The sequence below is a fragment of the Lynx rufus genome, unplaced genomic scaffold (assembly GCF_022079265.1).
Source record: "Lynx rufus isolate CCGP_SWC_20201006 ecotype Redwood Valley unplaced genomic scaffold, mLynRuf1.p SCAF_14, whole genome shotgun sequence".
In the NCBI taxonomy this organism is placed as follows: Eukaryota; Metazoa; Chordata; class Mammalia; order Carnivora; family Felidae; genus Lynx; species Lynx rufus.
Window position 1 is genome coordinate 36,046,691 of NW_025814828.1, and position 17,990 is coordinate 36,064,680.

General features: G+C 37.5%; 1 protein-coding gene across 2 annotated transcripts in view; it reads left to right on the plus strand.

Annotated features, from left to right (window-relative positions):
- USP9X (ubiquitin specific peptidase 9 X-linked) overlaps positions 1–17,990 on the plus strand; it is a 95,447-nt gene that overhangs the window by 56,400 nt on the left and 21,057 nt on the right. For both annotated transcript variants that reach the window (XM_047076090.1, XM_047076091.1), the window contains exons 26-31: positions 5,060–5,168; positions 5,390–5,536; positions 6,331–6,477; positions 7,381–7,603; positions 10,277–10,497; positions 13,407–13,597. In XM_047076090.1, the coding sequence (XP_046932046.1) occupies positions 5,060–5,168; positions 5,390–5,536; positions 6,331–6,477; positions 7,381–7,603; positions 10,277–10,497; positions 13,407–13,597 (1,038 nt within the window). The remainder of the gene's footprint in view (positions 1–5,059; positions 5,169–5,389; positions 5,537–6,330; positions 6,478–7,380; positions 7,604–10,276; positions 10,498–13,406; positions 13,598–17,990) is intronic.

Consider the following 17,990-nt stretch of genomic DNA (forward strand, 5'->3'; position numbering starts at 1 on the left):
GATTCGGTATGAAATTCACAAAGCAGGGTTATGGTAAGAGCTTCTGCATTCTATACTGAGAATAAAGACCAACTTTATATAAAGCCCTCATTTTCAGTTCAGGATCATTTAATCATTGACATAAACTTTGTTTCGGACTTCTTTTTGTGCAAGTCAGTTAGATTTGTAGAAAATACTGGTTTCCATCCTCTTGTGTCATTCTAATCCTGACGTTCATAAGGTGATTTTTTAAAGTCGAGCTCTAATTTGTGTCCCTGTTCTATGTAATTAATCTGTCTTGCATGCATTTTGTGAAAAGACCAAAAATGCTTTTATTCTCTCAAATGCCATTCAGCAGTGACAGAAATCACTGATTAATGTAAAGTCAGAATAAACAGTTGCTGAAATAAAACCCAGTGATAAGACTTTTTAAAAAGTGCTCATTCCATAGGATGCTGTAACGTGAATTGAGAATGTCTACTATTTTAGAAGTTCCTTGGTAATTTCCTTGAAGACCTCTATTACAGCCTATTCCAAAAGTCCTTTGACAGGACCTACCGCCCCCCCCCCAATAATACTGAGCTTGCTATCTGCTTGAGAAGATCATCATTGGACAGCCCTGTATGTTAAGAAAAATAGGTTGAGTGAGTTTGGTTTTAATTAATAATGCATTGGGTGGAGGGAGGAGAGGAAAGATGATTGGCCAAACAATTATAGTCAAGTCAAACCTAGAGGTAGCAAATTTTTCATTCTATGTTGAATTTTAAATCTGAAACTAAATTTGGAACTTATTTCACTTCCTTGGCTGCTAAGTATTAAGGAACTTGGTTTTGCAGGTTTTTCTGCTCTCTATCCTTTATGAAAATTCCCCCTTATAGGAAATTAGAACCATTTCCCTCTTCCTCTTCCCAAAATTTCACACAATGAAGTAAAGTTCTGTAGACAGCACTTCATCTCAGTTCTCCTCTGTCACTTTGTCTTCAACAACACAATAGGTCTTCTAGGGTCAAAATCTCTTTGAGCTTTAGGTATCTGATTTTCTGTAGTACTGGCTCTCATCTTGCCCTGAGTTTTCAATCATTTTATATATAGCCGAGTACTTATGGTAGGTTCAAAATCCCTTATTTCCAGTTTGTAAGAATTTGACAGCAAACCTGACTTGACCATAATTTTTTGGCATTACCTTTCTAAAATCTGAATCCCCAAACATATCTGGCTCCCAACAGTTTCAGTTATGGCATTGTGGACCTGCCTACATGAGGCTATTCTTCAGATCAAATTTATAGGTATACCAGTATACCTATATACAGTGCATTTCCCACATGTGTTTTCTCACTTATTCTGTAGCAACTCAGAAGTAGACTGCTGCTAAAGGGACTAAGGCTGAAGTTCTGTGACAGTGTCATACCTCTTGAGATCTAACTTTCTGCTACACAGTTGTATTCGGTGTAATCATAACCCATGAGCCCCTACTATGTGCTTGGCAATGAAAAGTCCAAAGTTAAATAAGATCAGTTCCTTGTACTCATGAAACTTTGAGACAGAAATTAGGTTCATAAAAGGCAAAGTACTCTGGGAATTTGAAGAGTAAGTACTCTGGGAATTAGAAGAGTAACAATTACTTTCTACCTAGAATGAGCAGAAGTAAAGGTTCTTTGCAGAACATAACGTGTGAGTCTTGGGTAAGACTTATGCATACATACAAATTGAAGATGGGCATTGGCAGTGCTCCCCCTCAACCTCACTCCCCATTATGTTGTTTTTACTTCTGTATTGTTAGACTCCATATACTTTTCTACCTCCTCCATATTGCTTTCACCCTCATTTAAGCAGCCAGCACCCATTGCCTGCACAACCACAGTATCCTTAATCTTCCCACCCTAGTGCTGCACCACTAAAGTATTATTCTAATCTGGTGACCACACTTCAGACAGTATGATCTTTGCCAAGCATGATCATGTTTTCCTATTAAAGTCTTTCTGTGCCTTTCCATTGCCTTTGAATGAAGTCTAAATATTTAAATTTGATTTATAACCACTCCACAGTTTGGCCCTTGCTTCTACTCATGTTTTAACTTAAAGTGCCACACTTTCCAGTACGTTTTCTGGAAAGCCTCCCAGACCTCTGTTCATATTAGATGAAGTCTGTTTCCACATCATAACACTGAACTTACTGTAATCACTCACAACTAGGTTTAAATTCCTTTAGGTGGCTATGTTTCTTCTAGCCGCTTCTAGCACCTGTTGCTTTATACCCTATTTAACTCCTTTATGGTACCTCTGATTGATGAAGGCATTTGAGTTTGCCACCCCTGGCATAGTGCTTTCAGGAAAGAGCTGAGTAGTCTGGTTTGATGTGTGAAGCAGGAGTACAGGATAATATTGTAAAGGGGATTAGTGGGAGTTGGTTTACAGAAGGTCTTTGATGTTGAGATCTAAGTAGTGTTTAATTTTAATACGGTAGGCAGTCTTGTTGGTGAATAATTTCTCAAGTACCTATTGTGTATCAAGCACTATCGTAGCTACTAGGGACATATAGCACTAAACAAAACAAACCATCAGCCTTGTTAGAATATAAGAACTAATGAGGATGGGGAGTGGGAAGGACAGACATGGGAAAATATATAGTATGTTAGATAGTAATAAATGCTATGGAGAGAAATAAAGCAGGGAAGGTGATAAGGAGTAGTAGGGAGTCCATTGAGTTTTGTTTTATATAGGATAGAGAAGGCTGCCTAAGAAAGTGACATATTTAAACAAAGCTCTGAAAGAGTAAGGTAGTGATCCATGTAGGATAATGGGGCAAGTGCCTTTTAACCATAAGGAACAACAGATGTAAATGTCCTGAGGCAGGAACATGCCTAATGTGCTAAAGAACAGCAAGGAGACCAGTATGGCTGGAGCAGTGAGTGAGGAGTAGGCAGTTGTAGGAGGTGAGGTCAGAAAATTAACAGGCAGCCTGTTAAGATTTTATAGATCATCGTAACGACATGGATTTTTTGTTTTGTTTTTTTACTATAAGTGAGATGGGAATCCTGTTTTACGGTTTTGAGCAGAAGAATCATGTGCTCTGAGTTATTAACATTTTGAGTTTATTCTGGTTGCTTTGTTGAGAATAAGTTCTAGATTGTCAAGAAAAACGGATTTTTAATCCAAATAAAACATTGACAGTGCCTGGAGGGTGGTAGTATTAGAAATGGTGAGAAATGAATTTTTGAGTAATTTGTAAAGGTATGAGCAACAGGATTTGTTGATAGGCAAATGTTTCTTTGGAAGCATTACAGAAATCTGCATGTATGTGAGAGGTTACATCAAGAAATGACAAATAATCTGTATAGATCCCTACTTTATTTGGGCTGTATACCTAACTTTAAAAAAATAAACTAGGATAGTGCGAATGACCTATACTTTTGAAAATCTAATAAAAGTTTCTTTAGAAGCATTGCAGAAATCTGCATGTATGTGAGAGATTTCATCAGGAAATGACAAATACTCTGTATAGATCCCTACTTTATTTGGGCTGTATACTTATCTTTTTAAAAAAATTAACTAGGATAGTGCAAATGACATATACTTTTGGAAATCTAATAAAAGTTATGGACTTTCTCCCCAGAAAACTTAGGTACTCCTGACTTCAGTTTATTTGTGTTCCACCAAACTCAGCCCACAAATCTTCTGAAGTCCCTCTGGTTTATAAGATCATATACAAGTTTCTAGAAACATTCAGGAGGGAAGTTAGTACACAGAATATGTGCTGTCAAGTCCTTTACCTTGAGCTGTAAATTTGGTTCTAAGCTGTCTGTCAGCTAGCACAAAGAAATATGATAGTTACTCACAAAATGTAGTTTGCAGTGTCTGTTAAGATACACAAATGCTTGGCAGATACTTGTTAAGCATCTTCCATATGTCAGACATTGTTCTGGGTGTCAGAAACTCTGGCATCTGTAAAGCAAAGCCCTCCACTTTCTAATGGAGACAAACTACTGTCTTCTAAACAAACAACACTTATGCATGTGGTAACTGAACTGGTTCTCAACATCTGTATTATGTCGGACACTATTCTAGGTTCTGGAGGGACAACGGTAAACTATATGATGTCTCTACCCTCTTGGACATTTACTCTAGTGAGATCTATATAGTATATAATTTTTTTTAATGTTTATTTTTGAGAGAGAGAAAAAGCATGAGTGGGGAAGGGGGCAGAGAGAGACAGAGACACAGGATCTGAAGCAGGCTCCAGGCTCTGAGCTGTCAGCACAGAGCCTGATACGGGGCTCGAACCCATGAGCCGTGACATCATGACCTGAGCCGAAGTCGGATGCTTAAACAACTGAGCCACCGACATATATATATATAATATATATAGTGTGTGTGTGGGTGAGATTCATAATGATAAAGTAAAATTCTCACTACTGGGACCATAGATAAGTTCTTCACGTGGGTCATCATAGAATATTGTATAATAGAATGGTTCTCAATCTTTACCACACATTAACGTCACTTGAAGGATTTGTTAAAATAACGGATTGCTGGGTACCACCCCCAGTATTTCTGATTCAGCAGGTCCGGGATGCGACCTGATAATTTGCATTTTTAACAAGTTCCCAAATGATGCTGATGCTATTGATCTGAGGACCATGTTTTGGGAACCACTAGTATAATATAAGGGACATTGCAGCAATATCCTTACTGTAATCGCAACAGAATTCCTACAGAGTTCTTTGCTCCAAAGTGCAGTTGAGTAAAAATTCTGTGGACGGCCAAAAAGATGTGTAAGATTCCCTATGGAACATCTTGTATCTAGCGGACCACTTCCAGCCTTTTTCAAGAAACCGGTGTTACAGAACATCCCTTAAACTCTTCTGTGACAATTTGAGGTTCTAGTTCTTGGCATACAGCCTACTAAGTTGTCTGTTTTATGTTGCCTTCTTAAGGGGGTGTTACCTTGTATCCTTGTATTTTTACTTTTCATTTACCCTTTATTCCACCCCACCCCCTCCCCCAAAGAAAAACCAGTGTTGGAATTTTGTTATTTTTCTTCATGCAAATAATATATTAAATATGAAACATTTTTATTTCAGAACTGTTCGCCAGGTGGCTCAGGAGCAGTTCTTTTTAATGTGCACCAGATGTTGCATGGGACACAGGCCTCTACTTTTCTTCATTACTCTGCTCTTTACCGTTTTGGGGGTGAGACATTTTTTAATATGCTTATATCAATGTGATTAATTCTGTAAACAAAGCATTCAGGAATTTATGGTTATAGGTTAAAGTTAGAACAGTCTATATTTATTAAATAAATGATAATTCCCATACTAATTTAGTATCTGCTCTGGTTAACTCTGGGTTTTTAAAAAGTAGATTCTGAGCTTGGACATGTAAATTCACATTATTCTCTTTTATTGTTTCAGAGCACAGCCAGAGAGAGAGCTAAACATTCAGGCGACTACTTCACCCTTTTAAGGCATCTTCTTAATTATGCTTACAATAGTAATATTAATATACCCAATGCTGAAGTTCTTCTCAATAATGAAATTGATTGGCTTAAAAGAATTAGGGTAAGTTGCTTCTAATACTGTGTTCATTATATCAGTAAGAGTGTTTTATAAATAGTTTGTAGTTTTGAGCATTTTGGTTAAGTGAAAAATATCGAAGAGTAATAGAAAGAGCTAAAGAATACCTTAGTAACTCATGAGTCACAGAATGAATGCATAACTAGTTTTATAAAATGCTTTGTTTTACCTGAAACTTGAAATACTTAATTTCAGCTTCTTGCATTTTAGAATCTTGAGCCTTTTTGCAGATTTTTATCTTCTAAAAAGTTTGAGTTGTTTTCATCAAAAATCAGTCTATAGACTAGCACTTAACTTTTGATTTTAACACTAGATACTCTTTACTCAGAATTGTGTGAGAAATTTATATCTAAAGAGATTCATAGCTTTTGCTTGTAGCCTTCAGAAAGTTCTGAAAAGAACTTCCATCTTGCTTAGAAGGGAACAATTTGGCAAGAAAGGGAGTCTTAATTTTAGAGAACAGATGGTTACCAAAGGGGAGGTGGATGAGGGGACCAGGGAATAGGTAATAGGGATTATTAAGGAGGGCACTTCTTGTGATAAGCATTGAGTAATGTGTGGAATCACTGTATTGTACACCTGAAACTAATAGAACAAACACTGTATGTTAACTACACTGGAACACACACACACACGTATATATTTGTTGATTTATTTTAAAAATTATTTTAAAAGAATGGGAAGGTTTAGGGGAATTATCTCACATATGTCCAGTTCACTCTTGTCTGGCTCCTCCCTCCCTTTCATAAGTTAGGCATTTGGGATTTTCTCTTTGGCAGGATGATGTTAAACGAACAGGTGAAACCGGTGTTGAAGAGACGATCTTGGAAGGCCACCTTGGGGTAACAAAAGAATTACTGGCCTTTCAAACCCCTGAGAAAAAGTATCACATTGGTTGTGAAAAAGGAGGTGCTAATCTCATTAAAGTAAGTTTTGTCCTAAGCTAGATATCATAACCTAAATGTTTGTTACCAAGTGTGTTGGTTTATAGTATGTCTTTGGTGTATTGTCTTAATTTTTTCTCTCTTCTACTTTTTGAGAATTGTTAGAGGTTACAGTAATTTTTTAAATACAGTTTCTAAATTTTGTATATAAATAAAATGTGAGTAAAATAACATGTATTTCATAAATAAGCACTAATTTTTTTACTTAGAAAATCTTTTTTACTTCATCAGACTATATAAAACAAGACAAACCTATTTGTAAGACTATGCATCTTGTTTATCATTTTTAATGAGTTTCTTTACATATGTGTAACTAAAGGAAACAAGAAGTATCAGTACATGTTATTTTTATTCAAAATGAGCTTTGGGGGTGCCTGGGTGGCTCTGTCATTTAAGCGTGTCAATCTTGATTTCAGTTCTCCGTCTCTCTCCTTCTCTCTCTCTTTCTCTCTCTCTCAAGCTCAAATAAAAATAAATGAATAAATAACCAAAATGAGTTTTGGTATACATATGATTAAAGGAATAAACTTATTTAAAATGTAAATTTTGTTAAGCGCTACAGTCAACCTGGGGCTTAAAAAATTTTTTTAGCCTGAGAAATTGGGTATAAGTTGTAGTAAATAGTGGTTTGATGTGTAATCTTTTTATTAGAAAATCCAAGTAAGTTTTCTCGGATGTGATGATACCTTTAATTCTGACCATTAATTTTAGCACTGTTTCCCTTCCAAGAGAGATTTCTTTCCTTAAAAAGGCATATATAGATATACACACAACTTTGTGTGTCATACGTATAAACATTATATAAATACAGCTATACATATATGTAAAAAATATAACAGACATCTACAACTGCTAAATGTGTAATCCTCTTTTCATCTCTTGTAGGAATTAATTGATGATTTCATCTTCCCTGCATCCAATGTTTACCTGCAATATATGAGAAATGGAGAGCTGCCCGCTGAACAAGCAATTCCAGTCTGTAGCTCCCCAGCTACCATTAATGCTGGTTTTGAGTTACTTGTAGCATTAGCGGTTGGCTGCGTGAGGAATCTTAAACAGATAGTAGATTCCTTGACTGAAATGTATTACATTGGCACAGCAATAACTAGTAAGTATAGTAAAATACGGTGTTGTGCTGACAGGTAATTCTCTGATGTGTTCAAATTCTGTTTTCCTTTTTTTCTTTTAGTAAACATCTTCAACTCCTGTTTTTCTTTCAGGAACTAGCAAATGGATGTGTAATTTAACACCATTACAAGCAAAGAGCCTTGATGTAGAAAAAAAATATCAGTTGTTTATTAAATGTCTTCCTATAAGGGGTTTGAGTATTTAGCAAAATAAATTTTGTCTCAGTCAAATCTGGAGTAAAACCCAAACTACAGAGTAATAACTAGTCAAAATAAGTGCCAGAGTTCAAAGCTAAAACTCAAGTTCCGGGGGGCACCTGGGTGGCTCAGTCAGTTAATTGTCTGACTTCAGCTCAGGTCATGATCTCCACAGTTCATAAGTTAAAGCCCCACATCAGGCTTGTTGCTGTCAGCACAGAGCCTGCTTCAGATTCTCTGCCCCTTCCCTGCTTGCACTGGCTTCAAAAAAAAAAAAAAACAAAAAACAAACCTCAAGTTGCATGACTTAGAAAACCTTTCAGGCCCTCCTCACTTAGAAGCTCTTTAATACTGTTTTCATATGAGCTTGAAGGAAATCTGGTTTTAAAGATTAGAAGATGAAAAGATAACCTTCTAATGCACCTTATGTTCTCAGCTAATGCCCACATGAAGCCCTTGAAATTAGTTGTGGGCTCCAGATCTCACGGATGTGGAACTGAGGCCCCAAAGGGATTGGGGCAATAATCAGTGACCAAAAAAGCAGAAATAAATCAAACATAATGGAGGCTGTTTTGATTTGAGAAAACCAGTGTTTATCTACAAAGCTTAAGGATGTGTCATTGATTGTAGTAAATCTTTAAAAACATCAATTTATTTTTTGATATATTGTATTTCATAAGGACATTTTTAATAACATTTTCGGAGGTTCTAATTAAACTGCTTAAAAGGTTAGACCTGGGGCACCTGAGTGGCTCAGTCGGTTAAGGTCAAGATCTTGTGGTTTGTGGGTTCAAGCCCCAGATCGGGCTCTGTGCTGACAGCTCACAGCCTGGAGCCTGCTTTCAGATTCTGTGTCTCTCTATCAAAAATGAATAAACGTTTAAAAAAAGTTTAAGTTTAAAAAAATAAAAAAAGGTTAGACCTTTAGCTATTCTAGCAAATCCATGTTCAGTAAGGTGCGGTTTTTGTTTTAAAGAAGTATCTTTGTTTTTAATAAATTCACACATTCATTTAATTTTCAGTAAGTTGAAATCCTCAAGGGGTACAGTATCATAGATTCTATGTCCAGTGGCTTTGTCCAGATTCCAAGTCCAGGAAGCTTGCTTTGGAATTTGGCATGAACCATACCATGGCTTCCATGAGCGTGGGTTACCTTTCCTCAGAGTACTCTGGTTTTATTCAGTTTCCCCACCAGGAGTCACTATGTTGTTCTTTGCTTTGTACACATGAGCACATCTCTTGAACCCAGATAGAATTAATTTCATCTTGGGCGTGAACACCTTCAATTTTAAGATGAGCTGTGTGCTCACTCTGTTTTTGGAGGACCCCACGTCTAACCAGCAGAAAGGTAGCCTTGGACCGCAGCCTTCCAGATAGATTTGCTGTTTTAAAAGTCCTATTCTGAGTACCCCTTCACAGGCTTGAAGATGGCAGAAACAGAAAGGCTACTTGTTTTTTAAGTAGTACGTTTGCATGGTAAAAATATGAAATACCAAAAAAGCTACATACTAAAAAGTATGTTTCCTGCCCATTTTAGTCCCCAGCTGCCCTTTAATAGCTTAACTGTTATTATCAGTTTGTGTCTGTCCTTCCAGCATCTCTGTCTGTATGGAAAATCCACATAGAAATTTTTTTTTGTTTTTTTTGTTTTGTTTTTTTTTTTTTTACTACAGATTGTCATGTGTACACGGTGTCTTCACTTTCTTTTCCTCTTAATATATCTGCAATTGTTCCCTATCAACACATACATATTTGCCTGATTCCATTTATTGGCTATATATTGTGCAATTCAGTATACTGTGATGTATGTAATGAGTCCCATAAACAGTGATAATATTTACATTGTTTCCAGGTTTATACTAGTTAGAGGGAGACATACAGTGATTTACAATTCTCACAGAACTTTCAAACACTGCTATTTTGTTACTTCCTCAAAATAACATTGTGGATACAGGCAAAGCAAGTGTTCCTCTTCTTACATTTATTAGTAAGAAAACAGAAGCTTACCTGAAGGGGAAAGAGTTGCTAAGCATCAGAACCTGGATGTGAACCCAGTGGTGCTAAAATGCTTTAAACCTGAACAAGCTATAAAATATGTGGATGAATTTATGTTAACGTGTCATGTCAGAATGAATTTGAAGACCCTTTAAAAAAACCTACAAAAGTTGAAAGTTCACAGTGACTAAATAATAAAGTGAGCACATAGAAGTCAGCATTGTACAATCTCATGAAATGGTTTCTGACACTTCTGTAGAAGCAACATCCAGTGAAACGCGGGTTCTCACATAGTGGGGTGTAGGAATCCCTACAGTGGTGGAAATGCAGTCTCTGTGTGCTGCTTCAGCTACCTGGAGCAGTAGTGGGGTTGTTGGTGATGTTAACTTATCAGCTTAATAGAGCTAACTGTGGACAAAAAGGCTATATTCCTGCTACAAGAATCTTTTCTCCTTTCTCAGCTTGTGAAGCGCTTACAGAGTGGGAATATCTGCCACCTGTTGGACCCCGTCCACCTAAAGGATTTGTGGGGCTGAAAAATGCCGGTGCTACTTGTTACATGAATTCTGTGATTCAGCAACTCTACATGATTCCCTCCATCAGGAACGGTATTCTTGCAATTGAAGGCACAGGTAGTGATGTAGATGATGATATGTCTGGGGATGAGAAGCAGGACAATGAGGTAAATTTTATTTAGCATTTTCCTTTCTTGTTTGAAATTCTGATACCAGATACTGTCATTCTATCTTATGGAGTGTTGTACTTTCACTGGACTTGTTGACTTAGATTTAAAAATAAAGCTGGAGTCTTCCCAGCATGGGCTGCTGTCTTGACATAGTCTAGTGCTCACTATCTACCAGACTTAAAACTGCAGTTAATGTTCATGGTAGTTTACTTTTTTAGAGCTGCTGTTCACATACTCCGTTTTTGTATGTGAAAAGTGTTTAGTATAATTTGGAGTGTGCATAATGATAAGGATTTTCATTTTTATAACAGTTTCAATTATATTTTCACTTTTCTACTTGATATTTTTAATTATATCTCCATTAATTTATGCCAAGTTATATACTATGCCAGTTTCATTTTGTGTGCTTGCTTTTAGGTTACTTTTACATTTGCCCCAGATCATAGCTCTTCTTACTTAGGAAACACACTTCTCTGTACTTCAAATATTACATGGTCTTGTGACAAAATTTATGCTGCTTTCCGAGTATCCAGTGCACAATAAAGCTATGCAGAAGTTAGGTTGTAGTGACAGATCAGGTTGGACATAATGGTGGCACGGCTCTGTAAACAAGAGAATATTGCAAAACTTAAGTTGTGGTCATGTTTATATATCCATTCTGTATTTCTTTGCTTTTATTTGATCTTTTCCTGTTCATGGCATTGGTGAGAACTGCAGAAAGAAACCAGAGTGGGTTGTTTTTTTTTTTTTTTTTTTTTTTTTTTTTTTGATAGAGAGCACAAGTGGGGGAGGGGCAGAGAGAAGGGGAGACACAGAATCTGAAACGGGCTCCAGGCTCTGAGCTGTCAGCACAGCTGAGACACGGGGCTCGAACCCACGAACCGTGAGATCATGACCTGAGCCGAAGTCGGATGCTCAACTGACTGAGCCACCCGGGCACCCCGAGAAACCAGAGTGTTTTAATTGTAGTTCATGTCTTTAGTGGTTCTTCCCTCATTCCCTGTCTTCAGTCACCAGAACTATTTGCTGTGAGGTAGTTTAACACTTACAGGGCTTCTGAAACATAGACTTGTCCCAGTTCCTTCCCAAATCCACCAAACCACATCATCCAGGGGTTAGCATCTGCACATTTTTTACTTTTTATTTAAAAAAAATTTTTTTTAATGTTTATTTTTGAGAGAGAGCATGAGCAGGGGAGGGGTAGAGAGCAATGGAGACACAGAATCCGAAGCAAGCTCTAGGCTCTGAGCTGTCAGTACAGAGCCCGACATGGGGCTCAAACTCACAGACTGAGATCATGGCCTGAACTGAAGTTGGACGCTTAACCGACTGAGCCACCCAGGCGCCCCCATTTTTTACTCTTTACAAAAGCTTTGTAGTGGGAATGCTTATTAACACCTCTACCAGATTAGGAACCACTGCTTCAAGTGGAAATTAAAATTCTAGTTCAGAATTTTACAGCCCATCACATCCCTGGGATGATGAGGGTAAGCACGGGGAGAGATAGCTGATTATATTCGCAAAGAGTAAATAAGGCAGAAAAGATAGGATAAGATTTCAATAAGGTGTCCTATCTTTGCTCTCGTGGGACCTTCTGCTCTGTGTTGTCTCAGCTCTGTACTGCACTTGTGGGGTTTTGTGGTTCTTTGCCTGTTGCCTAAGTTCTTTCCTTCCCTAGACTGGAAGTTTCTCATGGGCAGGGACTGGATGTTATCTGTTTCTGTGTCCAAGGTCTGTGATGCCACAAACTTCTTTCCATCTCCTCAAACATGGCTGTTCTGGGTACCTCATATAAGTGGAATCGTACCATATTTATCTTGTTGTTACTGGCTTATTTCACTTAACATAATGTTCTCAAAGTGTATCCATGTTCTAGCATGTGTCCAGATTTTCTCCCTTTTTAAGGCTGAATAATATTCCATTGTATGGATAGACCACGTTTTGTTTATTTGTCCATCAGTGGACGCTTGGGTTGCTTCCACCTTTTGATCACTGTGAATGGTACTCCTGTGAACATGGGTGTACAAATATCTCACCGAGGCCTTTCAGTTCTGGGTATATACCCACACATGGAATTGCTGGATCATGTGGTAATTCTGCTTTTAATTTTTAAGGAACTGGTCCACGGTGGCTGCACCACTTTACGTTTCTGTCAACAATGCACAACTGTTCTAGTTTCTTCGCACCACAGGTTTTCATTTTCATGAGGTCTAGTATGTCTCATTTTTCTTTCATTACTTGCGCTTTGGCTGTCATATCCAGTAATCATCACCAAATCCAGTGTCATGACGTTTTTGCCCTAAGAGCTTCATAGTTTTAGCTCTTGCATTCAGTTCTTTGATCTGTATTGAGTTAATTTTTGTATCTAGTGTTACGGAAGAGTCCAACTTTATTCTTCCGCATACAGGTATCTACTTTTTCTGGCATTGTTTTTTGAAGAGTGCTCCTCTTAATATGCATACTTTATTGACTGTTTATAGTTCTGAGTGAGTACCTCATAATCCTCACCACAGCTGCATATCCCCAGGAAGAAACTGAAGCTTACACAGGTTAAGTAGCTGACTTGCTCAAAGTTACCTGGCTTCTAAGTGGCAGCGTCTGCATTGGGGTCCAGTTCAGTCTAACTTACACCCAACGCTCTACTCCTCTGTGTTGCCTTTATTATCGGCCTTTCCCATACATGGTCAGCATCATTCTTTCATGACAACTACTCTGTGAAATAGTGGGGATGAACACTAACTTAATTAAAATTTATAAATTGGAAGTTAAGTGCTTTGGATATAAGAAATTAGAAGTACAAATGATTAATCATTTGTTCACTAACTGTTGGGCATTTGTCTCAACATATTCTACTGTACTTTAAAGTTAGATTAGCTTATTAATGACATTTTTTTTTTTAATTCTAGAGCAATGTTGATCCCCGAGATGATGTGTTTGGATACCCTCAACAATTTGAAGACAAGCCAGCATTAAGTAAAACAGAAGACAGGAAAGAGTATAACATTGGTGTTCTAAGGCACCTTCAGGTCATCTTTGGTCATTTAGCTGCTTCTCGACTACAGTACTATGTGCCCAGAGGATTTTGGAAACAGTTCAGGTAAACTATAAGTGGACAGAAATGGGGATACTGCTTAAGCCTTTATGAATATCTCTGTACCCTAACATTAAACTTCTAAAATACATGTTGAAGGTATCTTTATGTTGAATATTTAAGCAGTAGTACACTTGACCCTGAACAACATGGGTTTCAACTCCACAGGTCCACTTACACACAGAAATTCCCACCCCACCCCCACCCCCACGCCCCAATGAATACAGTACTTCCAATATATTTTCTTTTCCCTCTGGTTTCTCAATAGCATTTCCTTTTCCCTAGCTTACTTTATTGTGAGAATACACACAATACACAAAACATAACAAAATATGTGTTAATGGCCTATTTATGTTGTAGGTAAGACTTCCGGTCAGCAGTAGGCTATGAGTAGTTAAGTTTTGGGGAGTCAGAAGTTCTAGGCAGATTTTCAGCTGCATGGGGGTCGGCACCCCTAGCCTTCATGTTCAAGTGTCAGCTATAATATTTAAAGCTTCTTAGGTTTTTTTTTTTTTCTCCTTGTCTTTAAAGTTGGAGGTAGAAAGCGTCCTACTTCAGAGAGACCGCATTCTTTTGTCTCTTAAGATGTTAGTAATTTTTTTTATCTTGAAAACTTCTAATGTACAGAAGTAGGGACAATAGTGTGAACCCCTATGTATTCATCACCCAACTTCGGCGGTTGTCAACTCAGGCCCAATCTTGTTTAATCTACATTCCCCATCTGCTTTTTTCCAAATTGTTTGAAGCAAATCTCACACATTTTCACCTATAAATATTGTAGTATTGGGGCACGTGGGTGGCGCAGTCGGTTAAGCGTCCGACTTCAGCCAGGTCACGATCTCGCGGTCCGTGAGTTCGAGCCCCGCGTCGGGCACTGGGCTGATGGCTCAGAGCCTGGAGCCTGTTTCCGATTCTGTGTCTCCCTCTCTCTCTGCCCCTCCCCCGTTCATGCTCTGTCTCTCTCTGTCCCAAAAATAAATAAACGTTGGGGGAAAAAAAAATTAAAAAAAAGAAAAGAAAAGAAAAAAAATATTGTAGTATTTATCTCTGGTTTTTTAAAAACATAACGATAATACTATTACCATGTTTTGTGAAAATCCTTAACATGCTTGTGTTTTTTTGAAATCGGGATCCAAATGAAGTCCATATACCTCAAATGTTGCCCTGACTCTTCTCTCTTCTAATCTTTTTTCACCCTTGAGATTTGTTGGAAAAAAACAGGTAGTTTTACCCTGTAAAGTTTCCCACCATCTGGATTTTATTGATGGGCTCTCTGTGGTATTTTTGTATTTTCTGTTTTCCTCAGTCTACTGTATTTCCTATAAATAAAGTAGCAAGATCTAGACACTTGATCAGATTGAGGTGGTATTTTTCTCTTTTTTTGAAATGACACTCAAAGCTACTTTATAGGTGGTAATGTTTACCTCAGTGAGAATTACATAATGTCTGTCTCCCATGATAACAGCCATTAATCGTCATTGCCTAAAGTATTTCATCAGGGTTACAACATGGCAGTATTCTAATTTTATCATTCTTTGATTTATTAGCTAGAATACATCTATAAAGGGATACTTTCCTCACCAACATGATTGTCCTCATGTACAATTTTGTAGGAAAGGTGGAATACTTTTTTTTAATTAATAAAATTCTCAATTGTATCTTGGTTTTGTTTTTTTACTTCACTTATTTTAATTTCTTTTTTTAAATCATCGCCTACTATGTGTCCTGCACTGTACTAAAATACCACAGTACAACCACCTCACTCTTTGGTGTGTATGAAAGAGGCTGTACTCCTACACAGCAGTGGGTTTTTTAACACTCCTCAGCATTTCTTTAAGGTCTCGCACACAGCTGAGAACAGGGGAAGCGAAGGGTCACCCGACACTCCTGCCCCCATCTTCCCTGCTTCTGTCAGAGCAGCTTCCCTTTTCCCTACAAGGACACTGTTTCAGTTCCTTTTGAAACCACTGCTTCGTAGTATGATGGCTTTCCTGTGACTCACCATACAAATTTCTCTGATTCCCCTAAGCCCCCTGCTTCGTCCGTACTACTGGCTTGCATGCTGCACCCTCCTTCCCAGCTCTGCTTTTACTCTTTCTGTCCCATCACCTGGCACACCACACACCCTCCTCTCTGCCTACCCCAGGTTTTTCGTTCCCCAGCCTGTCCCATCTCTGCCATAAGGCTTTTAGCATTTCTGTTCTTCCTCTTCCAGATTACGCTCACACTTTTCATGCTTCTATTTTAAAATTTATCGTTGTTCTAAATCATTTTCTCTCTTATAATAGGTTTGTGTGCGTGTGTTTGTTTATTTTGAGAGATGGGGAGAGAGAATCCCAAACAGGCTGCACCCTGGCAATGCAGAGCCCGATGCAAATCTGCATGTCATGAATGGTGAGGTCATGACCCAAGTCAGGGCGCTCAACCAACTGATCCACGCAGGCACCCCTCTCTTCTAATACGTTTGCATTTTGATTTCTAAATTACTTCCTATACTAGTGGAACTTCCAGTTTATCTAGACTAGCACTTCTGGATTATTCTCTTTTTAAACATGTAATATACTCCTCATACATGGGGGTTAATCACATTCCCCACCCCATGCTCAATTTTTTATTTTGGAAATTTGAAACCAACAGAAAAAGCGACAAAGTAGTATAATGACCAGCTTTATAGTCTCTACCCAGATTTACCAACTGTTAACATTTTGCCATGCTTGCTTATGTGTATACAGTTAGCCCTTGAACAATGTGGAGGTTAGGAGCATTGGCTCCCCTCACAGTTGAAAGTCCGCATATAACATTTGATGCCCCATAACTGGAAGCCTTTACTGATAACATAAACAATTAACATTTTGTATGTTCTGTGTATTATATACTGTATTCTTATAATCAGGTAAGCTGGAGAAGAAATATTATGAAAATCATAAGAGAAAATACATTGACAGTACACTATACTTTATTTATGGTGAAAAAATTCCATGTATAAGTCCACATTACTTCAAACCTTTATTGTTCCAGGTGTCAACTGTACGTGGGTTTTGGTTCTTCTAAACCAGTTGATAGTAAGTTGTAAGCGTGATCCTTTATCCCCTCACACACATACATGTGCTTCATTGTATCTGCCAAGAATAAAGACACTTCCTGGGGTGCCTGGGTGGCTCAATTAAGCGTCCGACTTTGGCTCAGGTCACGATCCCACAGTTTGTGGGTTCGGGCCCCTCATCGGGCTCTTTGCTGACAGCTCAGCCTGGAGCTTGCTTCAGATACTGTGTCTCCCTCTCTCTCTCTGTGCCCTTCCCCTGCTCACACTATGTCTCTCTTTCTCTCTCAAAAATAAACATTTTAAGAAATTAAAAAAAAAAAAAAAAACTTTCCTACTTCTATATAATACCATTATCACACTCAATGAATTCAATTATTAAATTTAATACTGATTTAATAATGCCTAATATGGGGTACCTGACTGGCTCAGTCAGTAGAGCCTGCGACTCTTGATCTCTGGGTTGTGAATTTGAGTGCCACATTGGGTGTAGATCTTATGAAGAAAAAAAAGGAAAATAAACTATCTACCTTTAAATATTTTTAAAAAATAAAAATGATGCTTAATACTCATCATTATGTATTCTGATTTCCCCCAAAATATTCTTTGTAACTTTTTTTTTTTCAATGCCAGACTGGTATCCTGGAAGGAACCACAAGAGGTGATTACCTCTTTAGTTTTCTTTAAAATAATGTCCCCAACTTGTCGTGATTTTATGGCACTGAAATTTTTGAAGAGTTTAGACCGGTTGTCTTGCAGAATGTCTCTCACTTTGATTTGTGTGATTATTTCCTCATAATTAGGTTCAGGTTAAACGTTTTTTGGCAAGAAAACTACAGTAGGTGGTGTTAAATGCTTCTTATGGCATTATATTGGGAGATACATGGTATCAGTTTATCTGATTATTGGTGATATTAACTAATTGTCTTAGATCTATTCATTATGAAAGTACCTTTTCCCTTTTGTAATTAATGGTTGACTACATGTTTGAAAGTTTGGGGAATCAGTGATAATTTGAAATTAAGTACAATGGATTGGTGTCATTTCCAGTAGTGAAATAAATTGATTTTTTATTTTAAACTCAACTGTATCAAATGTGTTAAATATAATTGGAATAAGATTATTTACTATGTAGAAAAAATGTTACAAATACTATATCAAAAGACAATTCCTCTACCATATTTAAAATACATTTGTCATAATTCTTGCTTAGAATGCTTTCAAACTTCTTTTCTCTATGTATGTCACTCTGTAAATACAAAATTAGATGTCATTGATATTTTCCAGCAGTGTATAGGTTTTTAGCAGTGTCTGGTCTCATTTTTGTGAAACACCCAATCGAAGACTTGTTTTCTCAAG